The sequence below is a fragment of the Canis lupus genome, chromosome 17 (genome assembly GCF_011100685.1).
Source record: "Canis lupus familiaris isolate Mischka breed German Shepherd chromosome 17, alternate assembly UU_Cfam_GSD_1.0, whole genome shotgun sequence".
Taxonomy (NCBI): domain Eukaryota; kingdom Metazoa; phylum Chordata; class Mammalia; order Carnivora; family Canidae; genus Canis; species Canis lupus.
In genome coordinates, this window is record NC_049238.1 from 29,437,291 (window position 1) to 29,456,721 (window position 19,431).

At 34.7% G+C, this 19,431-nt stretch overlaps 1 protein-coding gene across 3 annotated transcripts in view; it reads right to left on the reverse strand.

Annotated features, from left to right (window-relative positions):
• Nucleotides 1–19,431, reverse strand: part of STRN (striatin) — a 95,967-nt gene that overhangs the window by 9,849 nt on the left and 66,687 nt on the right. For all 3 annotated transcript variants that reach the window (XM_038561267.1, XM_038561265.1, XM_038561266.1), the window contains 6 exons: nucleotides 16,068–16,204; nucleotides 9,871–10,046; nucleotides 7,913–7,960; nucleotides 7,010–7,131; nucleotides 3,618–3,785; nucleotides 1,901–2,041 (listed from right to left, as the gene is read on the reverse strand). In XM_038561267.1, the coding sequence (XP_038417195.1) occupies nucleotides 1,901–2,041; nucleotides 3,618–3,785; nucleotides 7,010–7,131; nucleotides 7,913–7,960; nucleotides 9,871–10,046; nucleotides 16,068–16,204 (792 nt within the window). The remainder of the gene's footprint in view (nucleotides 1–1,900; nucleotides 2,042–3,617; nucleotides 3,786–7,009; nucleotides 7,132–7,912; nucleotides 7,961–9,870; nucleotides 10,047–16,067; nucleotides 16,205–19,431) is intronic.

A 19,431-nucleotide genomic window follows, 5' to 3' on the forward strand; every position in this document is an offset into this window, starting at 1 on the left:
AATGCTTTACTTTTCACTGGATCAAAAGTACTCAATTACCTGCTTCAACTACCTATGATGAGTTTTTCAGTCAAATCACCACTGACATTAAAGAATAGAAAGCTAGTTTATTCTGATTTTCAAAACAAAAATCCTTCACCCTTTTAAACTCTATAAGAAATTTACTTTCACCTTGAAACATGTTTTTGGTCAGAACTTTAATTAAAAAAAATACCTGCTAAATTCCAGAAAAGAACAATGTAGTCAAATATAAATAGGGGTAGTCATGGTAGAAAGGAATAAAAGACTAAATTAAATCTGCTTTATACAACTCTAAAGTAATAAAACTGATAATTTAGGAAATGTCAAGACATATTATAACTCAAAATAATTATCAATTACTCCAATAATGCTGCCTTTGTTCAAAACATCTTTGGCAGTTTTCTTCAGAAAATGTTTCCAGTATAGGGCAAAAAGATCTATGACTTTATAGTCATATGCTTTAGGGATAAAATGGGATTGCCTAGCTCAGTTTATCCATCTCATCCACCAGACTTGACGTCTTTTTAATTTATAGCAGTCATTAAAAATCAATTATTTACCACTCAGGACATCCAAAGAATAGACCAATCTCGAGGTAATTCCAAAAACACTCACATTTTTCTTAGTTTTATATTTTTTTCTGTATTTTACTCCTGTAACTTTAGGTCATATATTTAAAATGGCTTTAAATTTACTGAGAGCCTAAAACTTGTATTTCTTGGCAAAAGAAATTCTCTTATTCCTATTCCATAATCTCATATTTTTTGTCTCTCTCTTTTACATCCAAATAGTTCAAAACTCTATTAATGTCTACTTCCCAAACAATTCTCACAGGACCTCAGGAAAGAACAAAGGACAATGGACTGGGAAGAGAAAACGAAGAAAGCCAAAATGGAATGAGGGAAATTTTTGAGAGAAAAGGAGTAGAGGGAGAGAGAGACAGACACACACACACAAGAGAAATTTTTGAGAGAAAAGGAGTACAGGGAGAGGGAGAGAGACATACACACACAGAGAGACATGTGCACACTGCAGTAATTCTTTTTAAAGCTAGATCTCAGACTAAAACAGTACCTGTGTACACAGTTTTCTTTATCAACTGCAACCTAAACTATCACTGCCTAGATGAAGCCTAAAGATAGAAAGCAATGGTTAAAAAAGCCAAAAACCAAAAAGACTCTTCTTCACAATCTGAGAAATTATTTCCTGATTTTCTAGTATCCAATAAGAAGCTCCATATTTGAGATTCTGAAAGGCAAAACTTGATCTACATTCTAATCAGGCTGTGTCAAATTACATTACTAATAAAAAATTAAGTTCTAATAGGCTATGTCAAATTACATTATTAATACAAAATTAAGTTGATTTAGAAAATGAAACTGAGAAATGAAAAAGACTTATTTTATATTCAGAATAAATATTATTTTCTTCAAATAGAATTGAAAACTAATCATTTGGTATAAAATAAAACTTGACTTCTCTTTGGAATAGCTCAATTGCTATTCCAAATAGTTCAGTTACAAATGTGCATAAACAGCCCAAAGTCTTAAAATCAACTGTGTTCTGTGATTTAAAAGGCAGAACTCTTTATAATAACAAGTATTTTTTGTAGTTGACTCTGGCAGTTATGATTCTGATAAAACTTAAAATTTTGATCCAGGGCAGCCTGGGTGGCTCAGTGGTTTAGCGCCACCTTCAGTCCAGGGCATGATCCCGGAGACCCGGGATGGAGTCCCCTGTCGGGCTCCCTGCATGGAGCCTTCTTCTCCCTCTGCCTGTGTCTCTGTCTCTGTCTCTCTCTCTCTGTCTCTATGAATAAATAAATAAAATCTTAAAAAAAAAAAATTGATCCAAACGAAGACTAAGTTGGAATACATACCTGAATCTGGGTTGGATTCTAAAGTGAGAATGCGCTGTTGCGTTTCCATGTTAAAGATGCTTGTATATCCTTTGCTGAATGATGCTACCATATGGCTTGGGTCACTGCTCACCAGATCCACAGAGGCAGGGATTCCCAATTCTAAGAGATGCAAAACATATTCAGAGAATGGCGTTCAGAGGATCTACTTGAAAATGTCCTTATTAATATAGCAAAAAAAATAGTCACGAGATTTCCTTAAGAATTAAAGACTCAACATTAGAATAAAAATTAACTCATAGCCATTCAATGGAGATTACTTCTTTTGTTACTTTTAGCCCTATTTTATTGTTATTACCTGTTCAGCAGGTCTTCTACCTGTTACTCAGCTAAAATATTAATAGAATTCAAGCCTTAACTAAGTAAATAAATGGAAAACATGTATGGACTACAAGTTTTGTTGCTTCCACCTAACCTGAGGTTTAAAGCGGCATCGTGGAAATTCTTTATTTTAAAAGCCTATTTCTTATTAGAAATTCTAATTTCAAAGTATTATTATTATTATTATTGTTATTGTATGTAGAATCATACAAATATCAGAGGCAGGCAATTCATCAGAACCCTGAGGGATAAAGAAGGTATTTTTTTATCTATCATTTAGAATATGGTAAAACTTGGTTAAATTTGGAGTGTATTTATAAACAGAATAGAATATGTATACATAAATATATTGGCTCAAAATCTAAAGTAAGGAAACAGTTCAAAAATGTGTATGTTACAGAAGAAGATATATTAATGGCTAATGAGTACACAAAAAGAGGCTCAAAATAATTAGCCACCGAACTAATGCAAATTAAAACCACAATGAAATACTGCTAAGAACCCACCAGAATGGCTAAAACTAAACATACTGACAACACCAGATATTAATAATTAAGGATGTAAAGCAACTGAATTCTCACACATTGCTGTCAGTGATATAAAATGGCAAAACCACTTTGGAAATTGGCTTGGCAATTTCACATAAAGATAAATGCATAATACCACTTCTAATACCCAGCAATTCTACTTTTAGTTCTTTATTAGCTCATAAAAAATACATTAATGTTCATTGTAGCTTTGATCATAATAGTCAAAAACTGGAAACCCACATGTCCATCAAGAGGTAAAGAAACACATACACTGATTTAATGAAATACTATTACACATAAAAATACTTACTAGAATATGGATGAATCACAGAAACATTATAGAGTAAAAAGTCAGATACAAGAAGAGTATACATTGTATGATTTCATTTATATGAAATTTTAGAACAGATAAAACCTATCTATGATGAAAGAAATCACAGCCCTGACTGAGAACAGGAAGAGGGACTGGGAAGGACACAAAGAAACTCTAAAAAAGTGAAAGAAATGTTCTAGACTTTGATAGGTGGAAAAGTGATGTACCTGTCAAACTCAATAAAATGTATCCTTAATATCTGGCTTTTACTGTATATAAATAATATCTCGATTTTTTAAAACAATTTTTAATGTGTGCTATTTCACCAAATACTGTGCTTTTAAGAATCACTAAGTTGGAAATTCAAGCAAATATACTTTCATTGCTTAAACACACCCCTTAAAATTAAACTTAGACTGTAACAGCTTGTAGAATCATTTACCTACTTATTTGCTTGTTATTGGATTAGATTTTTATAAAAGATTCATTAGAATAATTTTTTAAAAGTATGTACCTTGATTATCATTAAATACACTAAGGGCTGGAGCAACCTCAGTTGTATTCCATAAACGGAGAGTGCCATCTGCTGAACAGGACAACAAACGCTGATGTGCTGCACTGTAAGCCAAGCCCCAGACTGCATCAGTGTGACCCAGCAGAGGGCCTCTTAAAACAGAAGGATCTGTACAAAACAGCAAGAATGCAAAGTCAAGAGAAAAAAAAAATCATAATGGTACTTAGGTCCCAGAGAAACTAAATATACAGAAAAAAGAGTACCTGAGAACAGTATAAAACATGCTTCCTAGTTTCTAGTATTCTTCTGAAATGCAGCTATAAACAGAAATAGGCTTGGAAATATGAAAATGTAGAATCTAGAGTTTATAAGTTAAAATTTTAAAGTATATATTTCTCTCCTTAAAAAAATTAGGTATTTCCCTCACTTCTCCCTTTTTTTCTATTTGTTTAGATTTTTTAAAAGGCAGTTAACACACATCACGTGAATTTTATCTACCTTCAGCGAAGCCACCACTCTTCCCTAAGGAAGTGAAGAGGGATCCCTTCCTCCCCTGGGCTCTCTCAGGCCACTTCTACTTTTGTCCCTTCTTACTATGAATGGTGGTTATTCCTGGGAGCACCAGACCTCTGCTATTCCTAGTGGACAGGAACTGAGGCCTAGAGGAACCCCCAAATCCTCAAACAGTAATAATGTGTATAATAGGGAAGGAGTAGGAGGAAGGAGGATCACTTACCACCGTTTCATAATAAAAGTCAAACTGGAAACTTTATTACTCCTCACGGTGACTCTATGAAGCAGTACTTTCATGATGGCTCACACATTAGGCTTAAAATGTCAATAATGTTATCTGTCCTCTAGCCTCTCTCTGTCATACCATAAAATATTTATTGAAGACACAATGTGTCAGGCATGATGCTAGGTGCTGGGGCCACCCAAATAACTAAGACACAGTACTATCTTTGTCTCAAAAGACTCTGTGGTAAGTACAATAATCGTGACAGACACCAGTTTCCATGGAGAGTAACTGGAGTGAGTGAGAGCTTCCTGGGGAGAATGGCACCTCAAATATATAGCCATTGGCCACTCAAAAGCTAGAGGGAACCCACTGCTGGCAAAGAAGGCAGTACCAACAAAATCATGAGGGCAGAAAGGACATGTGAGGGAATTTATCAGCATTACTGAAGCATGAAGTTTAAGGCAGGAAGTAGAAGAGATGCAAGTAACTAGATTAAGGTAGGATTTCTTTTTTTTTTTTTAAGATTTTATTTATTTATTCATGAGAGGCAGAGAGAGGCAGAGACATAGGCAGAGGGAGAAGCAGGCTTCCTGCGGGGGGCCCCATGCGGGACTCGATCCCAAGACCCTGGGATTACGCCCTGAGCCAAAGGCAGATGCTCAACCACTGAGCCACTCAGGTGCCCCTAAAGTAGAATTTCTACAACATATTAAGGTACTTGGAAATTATTCTGTAAGCAAAATGAACCACTGAAGGGTTTTCGAGGAGCAGTAGGTTTAAGTATTTAATATGGTAGCTATCACTGTAGTGCAGAAGACAGACTGGAGAGAATCAAGATGAAGGCAACAGGACTGCTTCAGTAGACTGGGAGAATGATGGTGTAGACCCAAGAGAGGACAGTGGTAAAAGAGGCAAAACAGAAAGGGTAAATTCAAGAAATATTTAGGGGGTAATATAAAAAAGACTAGGTAATTAATAAGGTGTGGATAGTAAACAGAACAAGACAAAAAGGATAACTTGTAGGTTTCTAGTTTGGGTAATTTTGGTGGTGCCACCACTAATAAAGAATATATGGGAGAAGAAACACAACACTTGTGGGGAATTTATGGACAATGAGGTGGCCACTTTGAAATGTTCTGTAGGCAGTGTGAGGCTTAAAGAAGAGATTGATGAGTCAACAGCATGCAAAACCATAGAAGTAGATTCAGTCTACCAAAAAATATGTGTACAAAGCAAAGAATGAATAGGTTCTGGGCCTTGATAAATGCCAATATCTAAGGTGGGAAAAATAAAAGTTTAGGAAGGATAGGAGACAGAAATTGTCACAGACTTAAATGTCAAAAAAGCCAATAATGGACACATTTCCAAAAGGATGGAATAATCTACAGTTTCAGATAGCCAATATATCTAGCAAAATAAAGACTGTAAAATACTTCTTGGATCAGCCAATTAGGGAGTAACTGATAATCTTATCATATTTAAGTGGTACAACCGATGATAGAATGCACAGTGATGATGCACAGGGAAAGGACATGGAATTAGTAACTCTTGATTGCATTTTCTAGTCATTACCACCAGAGACAGATGATGAAGAAAAAGCCACACACAGGAAAATGGAATCAAGAAAAGGCTTTCCTTTGCCCACAATAGTAGTTACCTGAATTTACTTATATGCTGAGGGGATAAAAAAGAAAAGAGGGCAAGGCTTACGATGAGATTGAAACAGAGCAAGAGAATCAAGTTCAGTCTCACCAGAAACAAGAGAGAATGAGGTCAAGAGCAAAAGGGGAAGAACTGGTTGGCCTGGGACAGAATGAAGACAACTGATCCTCTTGACAGAGAAATAAAGGAAGTAAGGAAAAACACAAAGGGGGTTTATCTTTCACAAAAGATATGTTAACTGCTTATTAAATAAATGTTGGGAAAATTTTTTTATTGAATTTCTTAGGTTTGGTAGTAAAATTAATCTAAAGTGAAAATGAAAATAAATATGGTTTTAGGACATATATGACACTACACTTCATTCTAGAATTTAAGAAAGAACATAAGAGGAAGCCAAAATAGTCAATTCCTAGACAGTTTTTGCAAGAGAATTAATTAATGGTAACATATAGTGATAGATTATAATGTGGATTTACGTTTCATGGTACTGTTCCCAAGACTAAAAAAGGGGGCACTTCTTACTTTTTAAGGCTTTTCAAGTATTTTGGTGTCATGGAGTTTAAACCATGACATCATTAACCTCTACACACTCCAATAATTGATCAAGAAGAGATTCCAACATTCATTTTCCTTCAGTTATTTGTCAAGAATAGGAATGAAACATGATTACAGATTAGTAATAATCTATCAAATAGTGTACAGATGCCTATAAAATGAAAAAAACAATTGTCAATCAAGCCAGCATTTCCAATCAATAAAACTTTGGAGGGGAGGGGTAGAAACTGCTTTTTCGGGAATAACATTTTTTTTTCTTTTAGCATTATATATCAAATTGATTCCTAAATGCAAGAATCCTTTTTAACAAAATAAAGACCTTATTCTCTTTTACCAATTTACTTTTAAAAATATCTCATTTTATCCTTGTATATGCTATGGAAAATGTGTAAAAAGAAAACAATTTATTCTTTCATATCTTCGGGGAAACACCTACCATAAGAGTCATAGGGATCAATGTTGGGGTTGGTGGTATTCCAGCCCTGGATCAGTCCATCAGTACCACCACTGTAACACTGCTCACCATTGCTGCTCATTACCACACAAAGCACTGGACCTCTGGGAGATAAAAATCAATTTCTATTCCCAAAAATCAATCTGATAATAGGACTTGTTAGAAATAAGAATGCTTAATTATTCATATGGCTATTTTTCTGCTTTTTACAATAAATAAAAATACTATAAAAGCATTGCTCATTTTTTTTCTTCTGCTAAACCAGAGATTGGCAAACTATAGCCTGTGGGCCAAAGGCAGGCAGTTTTTATACAGATCTCAAGCTAAGAATGGTTTTTACATTTTTTAAGGGGTAATTAAACTAAGCTAAAAACAAGAATATACAACAGAAAATATATGGCCTACAAAGCTGAAAAAGTATTTACTATCTGACCCTTTATATGAAAAACATGCCAATCTCTGTGCTAAATCAAGTGAGTTAGTGTATTTCTTAAGCTTACATGAAAATAGGAAAAGCATGCAATATTATCATTTAAAAATTCTTCATATTTTTACCTAGATTATTTTTAAGGGAAAAAAAGGTCAGGATTTTTAATATATAAACCTTATTGCATCAACATATTTTAAGCACAAGATATGTAACATTTTAAACATCGTCCAAATAAAATCTAATTTCAGCAAGGATCTCTGGTAGGAATAAAGTTGTTTTTAACATTGCATTATCTGCCAGTTTCTTTTACATTTGCCAGAAAAAAAAACAAACAAAACCAAACAAAAATGCTACTAAATACAAAAAATACGTAACATAAATACTCAAGTGAAAGAAAATAATCAGGCTGATATACAGTGATGCTGACTTAAAACAGAGAAAAAGCACATACTTACTTATGAGCCCTGAATGTATAAATAGGTTCCACATCAAGAGAAGTACTCCTAAATCAGAGAGAGAGAGGACTTTTACCACTCCAAGTTTCAGTAGTAAACAGTATTAATGAATATATGCTGCAAAATTGCCTTTAGAAATACCAACACTGTAGTAATATACCATTCTCAACCTAGGACACTTAGGAAAGTTTACCTGACACCAATCACATATTTCTGTGGCCTTAAGAAACAAAATCCTTGTTTAGTAATAATACCTGATTATAGTGCTCTTAGCATTGTCATAGTTTATTTGACTATTTGAGAGAACCACACTCAGAAAACAGCATGGGCTTTGAGAAAAATTTCTGGATTCAAATAACTGGCTAACTCTAGGCAAATTATCTATTCTTTTGAAACTTCAGATTCCTCTCTATTTAAAACAAAACAGAAAAACTGGGATAATATCAAATACAGGATTAAATGAAATTCTGTAAGTAAAACAGCCTAGGACAGAACCATGCACACAGTAGGATTTCAATAAATGGTACTTTAATTTCTTTGCATTTCCATCAATGCTAATATGACTGTCTTTGATACTTGGATAAATTGTCCCAGTCATCAGTTTATTCAGTATTCAGAACACTGAATGTATTGATACTCTACATTGCCTAATACTGGCCATGACTGTAAATTGAAACTGGATTTAAAGTCAACTATTTACCATCTCTTATATTGTATTGAAGCTTTTTATAGGCATATGCTTTCTCTCCTCAAGCATTTCCAAAATGTTAAGCTCAAGGTAAACAGACCATGTTAATGTCTGTTAATGTCACAGACCATGTGAAGGTATTATTACTAAGCTATCACCAGCAAGAAACTTGTTTCAATATTTTTCTAAGTTTTAGTCAAGAATATACGAGGCATTCACATTCTCTGATCTAATGAGATGCACACTGTAACCAGAGAAGTAGAAAGACAAAAGGCACAATTTATAACTAAGAAATAATTTTTCTCTGCTGAAGATATCTGATCCAAAAAGGATTCTCTTGGTGTCAGCAAGATCTGGTTGAGCTATCTGAAGAGGAGGGATAAATCAAGAAATCAAGTATTTTATCTAGTCTACAGATGACTCACAGTGGGAATGTCACTGATCTCTCAAATTCAGCAACAGCTATCCTCTATCAGTAATAAAACTTCCATAATCTCCTCCAGTTCACATTTATTTCTACTCTTCTAATAATAAAACTGTCTGACACTGGAGAAAGGCCCTTGTGGGCACATGCTGGGTTCTAGACCACCAGATTCAAGGACACAAGAACAGGGACTCCCTGTAAGCACCCCAGCAAGTGGGGCTAAGACTAGTTTGGTGACTGATAAAAGCGTCTATACCAACCCATGTCTGTTCATGCTTACAGAGGAACAAAGGGACCAAGCCAAGAGCTGGCAGATAAGTGACAGCAACAATGCTGCCATTCCAACTATACCTTTTGTGGGTATGAAAAGTACCTAATGGGATCAAGGCAAAAAGACAAAACCAAAGAGAAGTCCCTCACCCCTCTCAATCAGCCTTCCTTCCCTTCCACACCCTAAGCTCAAACCTAATAAACAATAGGATGGTGCTGGGGTGGGGTTTGAGGATTCTGAACATGCCTACACCTCTTTATAACAGTAGAAATCTTCAGTACAGATAAGGGACTCCACAAATATGACAACCATTTAAAACACTGTATAAGGATTGTAAACAGCATTCAGAAGCTCTGGGAAACTATCAGATAATACCATCTCTCTCTCAGTGTCAGTTTTCCAACCTAATATCAGATTGTGAGTATGAGGGAAAAAATTCTAATTATGTGACAAGGTAAAGAAGAAAGAACTAGAAGAGATGCTTGAGAAATTTAATAGCAAATAATTTGAGCATTTTCCTGCTGAAAAACTAATAATTAAAATACTCAAATACAGTTAAAATAGAATATTCTCACTTTTTGGCTGGGGCTGTTTTCTGCAAATTCCACATTTTTAATGTGTGATCCTCTGATGCTGTTATCAAAACAGGCTCAATGGGGTGGAAAGCAAGGGCTCGAATGCCATCAAAGTGACTTCGTAATGTAAACTTAGGGTTCCACGTCTTCCTCAATGCATCTTTATTATTTGCTATCTATTAAAGAAACAAAAGAAATATACCCATACATTTAGTTCAGGACAGGAAAAAAAGTATATTTCAACATTAATTCTTGCTGATTTGTCATTAAATCATCACGTTTTGCAACTTTCAAAACAATATAATTTCTAAATGTATATAATCAAATCAATAGACAAAATTAATATGCCAACAGTGCTTTTCTTTGAAGAAATATGAATCCTGTAACAAGAAAACAGGTAACAATTCAACATTGAAAGAAAATAACATAAAATAGATCTTCACTGGGATGACTTAAAAAAAAAGATAAGATTTCAACCTAAATTATAGAATAGAATCTAATCTGGGATCAGAGCTGAAAAACTAAGTTACCTTTAAACCTGTTAACATTATAGAATACAATCATACTTCTGAGATTTTCAATACTTTCTACAAAGACCCAAATTTTCCTCATGAAATTGGAACAAGATTTATAAACTGGAAACATAAAATGTTAACGCTGTAAGAAACTATCAGATGTTACAAAACAATAGATTCCACTCGTAGAACATGTCATGTTGCTTTTCTCCATAAAAACTTCAATCCAACAACTAAAATAATGCATTTTTTCTCATTCCAACTTTTTTTTTTCATTTCCAACTAATGGTAAAGCCAAAGAAGTTCACGCTTAACTTTACACTAGCACCACATATGAACTCTTCAAACTTTGCAACTAACAATTATGCTAGGTTTAAGTAAGAGTAGGGCAAATACTGTTAACACTGGAGAAATATTACCATACTTACAATGACAAAAACAATGATACTAATAATAGCTGCTATTTTAAGCACTATTCATTATTTTGTATATTTTTCAAAAACTTAACATGCATTAACTCACTTAACTGTCACAACAACTATGAAGGAATTAACATTATTCCCACTTTATAGACTAGACATATAAGGAAAGGAGAAGTTAAGTGACTTGTCCTCTAGTAAGTGGAGGAGTCAGAATTCAAATCCAAGCGGTCTGGCTTCAGAGATTACATTCTTAATATAAACTATAACTTAGGACCCAGAAGTTTAAAACTTCGCAGAAAAATTTGGATAGAGCATGTCACAATTGGGGCAGTAAAAAGACAAAACAGAGGATGCAAGGAACTACTGTAAGAATTGGGGCTGGTTATCCTTGTGGGGGTAGGGGGGACCGGGCAGGCAACTAAGTTGACTCTTGTCTGCTCTTATTAAAGAGCTGAAAGGTTTTCATGTATAAGGACAATTCTATTCTTTCTGAATGCCTTAATGTAGTAGACAGCCACTAAGATGGTCCTCAACTAGCCCTAGCTCCTCATATTTATGTCCTGTGGAGTCCCCTTCTACATCATAGGATTACTCTGTGACCAATAACATAGAGCAAAAACTTTGCATCTTAAGTGTTCTTGCTGACACTGGAGGAAGCCAGTTTGCCATGCTGAGGAACCCACAGAGGCCCATGTGGTGTGGAACTAGTCTCAAGCCAATATCAGGAAGGAACCAAGGCCTTCCAACAACCACATGAGTGAGCTTGGAGGCAGATCTTCCCCAAGTCAAGTCTTCATTGAAGACTGCAACCCTTGCCTACATGTTGACTGTCTTGGACTGTCTGGTCTCTATGAGAGACCAGAACCACACAGCTAAGCTATCCCAGACTGCTGACCCTCCAGAAATTATAAAAAATGTTGTTTTACAAGTGGTGCAGTTTGTCACACAGCAATAGATTACAAGTTTATTAGAACTAGAGACTACTTTCAGAAGTGCAGATATAACACTAAGTTTTTTTAACTCAGATATGTTAAAAAAAAATGACATTTCTCTAGAGACATGACCGAGTTCCAATAACATATTGAACTAAATCTTTGTGGGGTTAGTATAGAGAGAACACAAGTTATCTAACGGAAACATCTGCTTCTAGCTATGATCGACTAGATCATTAGGATCAAGTATGCACTTGAGGACAAGTAAAAAAGCAGAGCTAAAAATTTTTAAATCAAAACCAGCAAGATAGTGAAGAAAAAGCAGACCATAATCCAAGGGAAGACAGAATCCTAGAAAGCCTAATATTTGGACTTATTTTTCCCCAAATGTGTTTAGTGATTCCATAGGGATGGCTGAGAGGTAAAGCTGTGCTTCTGACAGTTGTGCAGTGCAAGGAGATACAAACTGATGTTCAATGCCTGCCAAGAAAGTGGGGCTTGATGAACCTTCTGGCTTTTTAGGTTTTAAGTTCAAAGGGCTGCATTCTAGATAGAAGAGTTAACTATAAGAATACAATCCCTACAAAAGACATGAACAGAAATCTCACAGAGGAAGACAGACATGGCCAACAAGCACATGAGAAAATGCTCCGCATCACTTGCCATCAGGGAAATACAAATCAAAACCACAATGAGATACCACCTCACACCAGTGAGAATGGGGAAAATTAATAAGACAGGAAACGACAAATGTTGGAGAGGATGTGGAGAAAAGGGAACCCTCATACACTGTTGGTGGGAATGTGAACTGGTGCAGCCACTCTGGAAAACTGTGTGGAGGTTCCTCAAAGAGTTAAAAATAGATCTGCCCTACGATCCAGCCATTGCACTGCTGGGGATTTACCCCAAAGATACAGATGCAATGAAACGCCGGGACACCTGCACCCTGATGTTTATATAGCAGCAATGTCCACGATAGCCAAACTGTGGAAGGAGCCTCGGTGTCCATCGAAAGATGAATGGATAAAGAAGATGTGCTCTATGTATACAATGGAATATTACTCAGCCATTAGAAACGACAAATACCCACCATTTGCTTCGACGTGGATGGAACTGGAGGGTATTATGCTGAGTGAAATAAGTCAATCGGAGAAGGACAAACATTATATGGGCTCATTCATTTGGGGAACATAAAAAATAGTGAAAGGGAATAAAGGGGAAGGAAGAAAAAATGAGTGGGAAATATCAGAAAGGGAGACAGAACATGAGAGACTCCTAACTCTGGGAAACGAACTACAGGTGGTGGAAGGGGAGGTGGGCAGGAGGTGGGGGTGACTGGGTGACGAGCACTGAGGGGGGCACTTGAGGGGATGAGCACTGGGTGTTATTCTATGTATGTTAGCAAATTGAACACCAATAAAAAATAAATTTATTTAAAAAAAGGAAAAAAAGAATACAAGCCCTACAAAGACTACAGATCAGCTTTATATTATCTGAAAAACTGAAAATGGAATGAGATGATCCAGATTTCTAGTGGCTACAGATACGAGAGAAGCAAATTAAAATATGCTCCCTGAGGGAAGATATCACTCTAGGCCAGAAGTTATTGCTACAGACAACTTTTCAAGTATAGTTATCTGGACATAAACAATGCATGTGTAGGATATGCATATGCAGGATAATACAGCATAAATGAAAATGAGCAGAAACATAATCATAATTACTGTGTTCAAGAAGAAAAAAGACAACCTTGTAAATTTTGGAAGAAATCTATAAACAGTTAAAAAAAGAATTCTAGAAGCAAACAGTGTAAGACCTAATAGATGGGTTTAATTACAGATATGCATAACTGAAGAGAGAATTAGCGAACCAGAAGATGGGTCATAAAAACATCTAGACTAAAGTATGAAAAACAAAAGATGGAAAATATCCGAGAGGGAGTTGGAGAGAGGATATAGAAAGATTTAGGGATGCCTGGGTGATTCAGCAGTTGAGCTGATCCCAGGGTTCCAGGATCAAGTCTCACACTGGGCTCCCCGCAGGGAGCCTGCTTCTCCCTCTGCCTGTGTCTCTGCCTCTCTCTCATGAATAAATAAATAAAATCTTATAAAAGAAAAAGAAAAAAGGAAGACCCAACAATAGAGAGTTCCAGAAGGAAAAGAGAGAGAAAGAAGTGCAAAAGCAATATTTGAAGATAAATGGCTGAGAATTTCACACAAAATTGATAAAAATATATTAAGCCAGGGAGGTCTAAGAACTTCAAGGTTAAATAAAAAGAAAACTAAGCTGCAGCTGACATTCAAGACATAGGGAGATTATCAGTCAGAGAAAAAAAAATCAGACTACCACTCAATGTCCAATAATAGAAATGACTGATTTTAGCAGAAAACAACGGTGGAAAAAGATGAAATTATATATTTAGAGTGCTTAAAAATGAAACAAAACAAAAAAACCCTTGCCAACTGGAATTTAATACCAGATGTAATAGTTAACCCACTCAGGCGAAATATAGACAATGTAATAAAACCAGAAACTGAAGAAACTGGGCACCAGCAGACTTTTACCAAAGAGAAATATTAACTGTTCTTAGAGTAAAAGAAAAGTGACCCCAGATGGATAATCAGATGTGCAGGGGGAAATAGAATAAAGCAAAATGAGTAATGTAAAGTGGATAATCCTAACTGAATACTGAATGTACAAAACATTACCTTGTAGGAGATAAATGTCTAGAGAAAATACATAACAAGAATGATATATATTCAGGGTAGGAGGCTTTTTTTTTCCTTTTTTTAAAAGATTTTATTTACTTATTCATCAGAGACAGAGAGAGAGGCAGAAATATTGGCAGAGAAAGTAGTACACTCCCTGCGGAGAGCTTGATGTGAGACTCAATCCCAGGACCCCAGAATCATGACCTGAGCCAAAGGCAGATGCTCAACCCTTGAGCCACCCAGGCGTCCCAGGGTAGGAGTTTAAGTAGTTAAAAGACTTAAAGGTCTTTGCATTAAAATTTTGATAAGGATGTGTGTGGTAATCACTAGAATAACAATAAAAAAGAGTAATGAAAGAGTACATAATCTCCAAATAATGGGTGCGGGTGAAGAATTAAAAATAATCTGAATATAGGCAAAAATAGAAGAAAAAGGAACACAGAATAGGTAGCACAAATAGATGATGGACTTAAATCTAAATATATCAAGAATTACTTTAAAAAGAAATGGCCTCAGTGCTCCAAATAAAAAAGTTGTGAAAGATTTGATAAAAAAACAAAAGTCAACTGTTTTTATATACACAGACATAAAATGTAAAGATATTAAAAACAGAAATACTTTTTTAAAAGGATATATCATATATGTGGAAATGAGACCATTTAAATTAGGTTGTTATAGTTCCAGGTGAAGAAGAATTGGAGTTGATGGGAGGTTTAAAAACAAAAACGAAACAAAACAAAAACCCAACTATGGATTTTAGCTATTTTTGGAGGGAGAACCCAAAGACTTACTAATGAACTTAGCAAAAAGAGCTATTTTTGGAGGGAGAACCCAAAGACTTACTAATGAACTTACTCCTGAAAAGGAGGATTGTCTAAGAGTAAATTTTTGATTTACAGGAAGAGGAGTGAGTAGTGAAGTTGCTCTTTGGAGTACTTCCTTCTCATATCCACAGTCTGCTTAAGCATCCATCCTATACATCCTATATGGCAAGAGCTATACTGTGTTCTCCAACAAAGATAATGAAGTATCAAAGTGAGAGGATTTTAATGGAGATAAGACAGATTGTAAACACTTTATAAAATAAGCAACTGTTTTTCTGACAATTTACTGTCATTAACAATTATCAATGTATTTATAAACAACTGCGTTGGGGATTAAGTAAATGCATGCATAAAGGCATCAAGATTTCAATTTTGGTCCAAATCATTGATGGGTCTGCCTTAATATCTGAAAAGAACCCTCTAGACATCCCTGCCTATAACAATAGCTTAAGTCATTTGTAGGCAGGGTATTCATTGATAATATACTAAAGAAGAAACATCTATGTTGGTAGCCTTAAACACAAAACCCAAACTTGGTAATAGAAAACGAATTCTTTGCTGTATCTAAAACCAATAAACAAGCTATAATGACTTATGGATCTAGGCAAATAATTTTAATCTCTAAGCAATGTGAAAAATACGATCATTTATAATATTTTTATATTTTCAAAGTTTGCAATTAAAATGGAACCAAATTCTATACTTGTGAAGAAGTTTTACTACTGTCTTTTTCTTAAAACTTTTTATTTTTAAGAAATGAGAAAAGAGCAACAAAAATAAAACCACGACTCACATCATAAGTTAGTGAGTCTGCTTCATTGGCCACTGTAAGGCCTGCCAATTCTCCAAGGCCCAGTTCACTTTCAAGGGCTTCATCTGCTCCCATGATGAAGGACTTCCCAGAAGAAGGAGGAAAAGTCAATGCTTCTACTGAAGGGGAAAGACAAAAGAAACATTAAAAAAAAAAAAAAAAAAAACTTCTAAAGTGTAAACAATTAGTCTCTTAAGGGGTATATCTACATTTGATTACTGTTAAATGCTCTTAGACAAAATTCAGTGAGCAGAAAACCCTGAAGAACTAGCTGTTTGGGTTTTTTTAAATAGATTCTATTTATTTATTTGAGAGAGAGAGAGAACATGTGTGCATTAGTAGGGGCAGGGGCAGAGGGAGAAAAAGACTCCCCGCTGAGTGAGAAGCCCAACTCTGGGACTTGATTCCATGACCCTGAGATCTTGACCTGAGCAGAAATCAAGAGTAGGGTGCTGATTTAGCCACGCTAGGCACCCCAGAACTGGCTGCCTTTTCCATATCTTAACCATAACTAAAAGTATCATCTAATTAGAAAAGTACATGAAACAAATCAAATAGATCATTGTCCTTTCTTTCTCACAAAAAAAGGCTTTTCCTCATTTGATAGTTCTTGTTAATTACTCAAATTATTTCTTTCAATTATTAAACATATATATCTGAACACTGCTGGTCTCATTCAAAATAAAACTGTTTAATTCTATAACCTAAAGGAATACATAAAATTTCAAATGAAAGTGGTTACAACTGTAAAATATGCCTATATGAGGTAAAATTAATGCTGGTGTTAGAAGTCAGGATTATGTCTGGAGACCAAGGAAGGAGCAGTGATCTGAAGCACAGGCAGGACTTCCAGGGCCCTGGTAATGTTCTGCTTCTTGACTTAGGCAATGGTAAGACAACTGAACAACTCTAACATTTACTACTGAAAAGGAGGATTGTCTAAGTTTTAATTTTAATTAATTTTAATGCCAAAATTTCAACCAAATGACCCACATGAGACTAGGAGGCTGGGTCTTCAGCCAGGTGTTTTGTTTGTTTGTTTTCATTTCTCCTATTTCCAGACAACTTTGTTCAGGCAAGAAATAAAAATGATTCTTTTAAAAAAAAAAAAAAAGACTAAGATTCATGGGATGTGAGCATGTACAATGTTTGGGCTAATTTAAAGAATGCTCTAAAAATGACCAAGTAAAACCTGAAAACAAAAGAAGACAGCAACTCCTTCTACCATGCACCACTGCCTAAAAGCCAGTAGATGTGAAGGCCAGAAAGAGGGCAACAATGAGCAGAACTCACTTGATTGATCTAGATCTAAGATGCCTTAGAACTTAAGACTACACATGACATTTTATCTGGTATCTAAACATTAGCTCTAATTAGCTTTTACAAAATTACTGAACTGTACCTCTTAAGTATGGCTCTCTGTCTTCTGAATTATTAAAACAAAAAGTAATAAACATTTATAGCATATACGAGCTATAGATGTTTTTTTCTGAAATCAAACTGGAAACCAAGAAGCATCAGTCATGGACAATTAAATACACAATATATTTCTTGCCTACTTTTTTGATGCTGAAAACCTTTCACTGAGGAGGAAAGCTTAGGACCAACGTTATAGACAGTAAGTTAGATATTCAACTCCTCAGTTTTAAGGTTCTTAAATATCTATCAAGGGCACTTTCTGTGGCTTATGTAATACTTTTGCACATCTGTCATTTAGTATATAGTACTTAGTCTGCCTCTATTATTAGAATTCTGTCAGATGAAGTCTCTGATAAACTCTTCGGGAGTTATCAGAATAAAAGAACGAACTTTTCTCCTTATCTAGACATGATCTTAGAATAAATGAAACTGATTAAAATTCTCACATTGACAGTGAGAAGTGAATGTATCTCCTAATGAACAAAACATACCTAACTAATGAGGCCCATGACTTCACATCTTTAATTCAAAAGACATGTCTACATCGAAGAAATTGTACATTTAAACTATAGAGGTGTAAAAAATAAAAATAAAAAAACTATAGAGGTGTAATGTACATGTCTTTGTTATTAAATGTATAAGTAATAAATTCCAAGTATACTATAATTAACTCTAACAAATAACTAACCATGTCATGGTCAAAAAGTTCATTTAAAATTTACTCCAATCATAAGTCTCTCCATCAAGGTTCTATTGGTTTATGTCTCTCTAAAATGTAGTTTAATTTAAAAACCAAGAAAGAAAAACATTTAAGATTTTTCTGTGGCTTTTCCCTGGCTGTTTTGTTCAACATTAATAACTTGAACAGATATGTTCACTGCAAATAACTACAGTATTTCAATTCAAGACAATTTTTAAAAATAGGTTTTGAAAAATATTTATTAAGATTATTTTATGTCATACTAGATTTTTAGTTTATGTAAATATATATTAAAATCAATTCCTAAATATAAACATTTTATATATTTACAAATAGATAAATCAGAACTTGTATCTAAAAGAAAGAACTGGGGCAGCCCCGGTGGCGCAGCGGTTTAGCACTGCCTGCAGCCCAGGGCGTGATCCTGGAGACCCTGGATCAAGTCCCACGTCAGGCTCTCTGCATGGAGCCTGCTTCTCCCTCTGCCTGTGTCTCTGCCTCTCTCTCTCTCTCTGCATCTCTATGAATAAATAAATTAAAAATCTTAAAAAAATAAAAATAAAAAATTAAAGAAAGACCTGTATTTATATACCATAAGATGGTGCTATGAAAAAAAAAAAAAAAAAAAAAAGATGGTGCTATGAAAACCTAGGAACCTAAATTTCTAAAAAGGAAATGGTTAAGTATCAAGTATAAAATATAATATGTAGTCTTAAAGTTATAATTATGAAATTATATAATAAATTATATAATTTATTTTTGTGGTTTGATGTTAAGTGAATAAAACAAAATAGAATTATTCTATCTGGGAATTGTAACTTTGTAAAATATATATATATATGTATACTCATTTAGATAGGGATTGAAAGGGAACAAAGTAAAAACAGAAAACAGAAAATGTGACTAGACTTTCAGGTGTCTTTTTTCCCTTTCTCATTTATCAGTGACAAACTACTTAAATAAAACATTTGAAAATATTTATATGAGTCTCAGGGTAAACATTTACTACTATTTACAGCCTTAATTTTCTCATTGTTGCAATAGGATCAATAAAACAGCCTATGTATACCAATACATGGCTTCTGTGGAGCCAGGGCATATTCTAAACTAGAATTTAGAGTTGGTCTTTAAGTTTACACACTTTTCAAGTCTAAAAGATTGAAGTTGGAATCAAACCCCCTTGAACGTAAGAAAGGCTACATTTGGGAATGCTATGTAGATCAAACA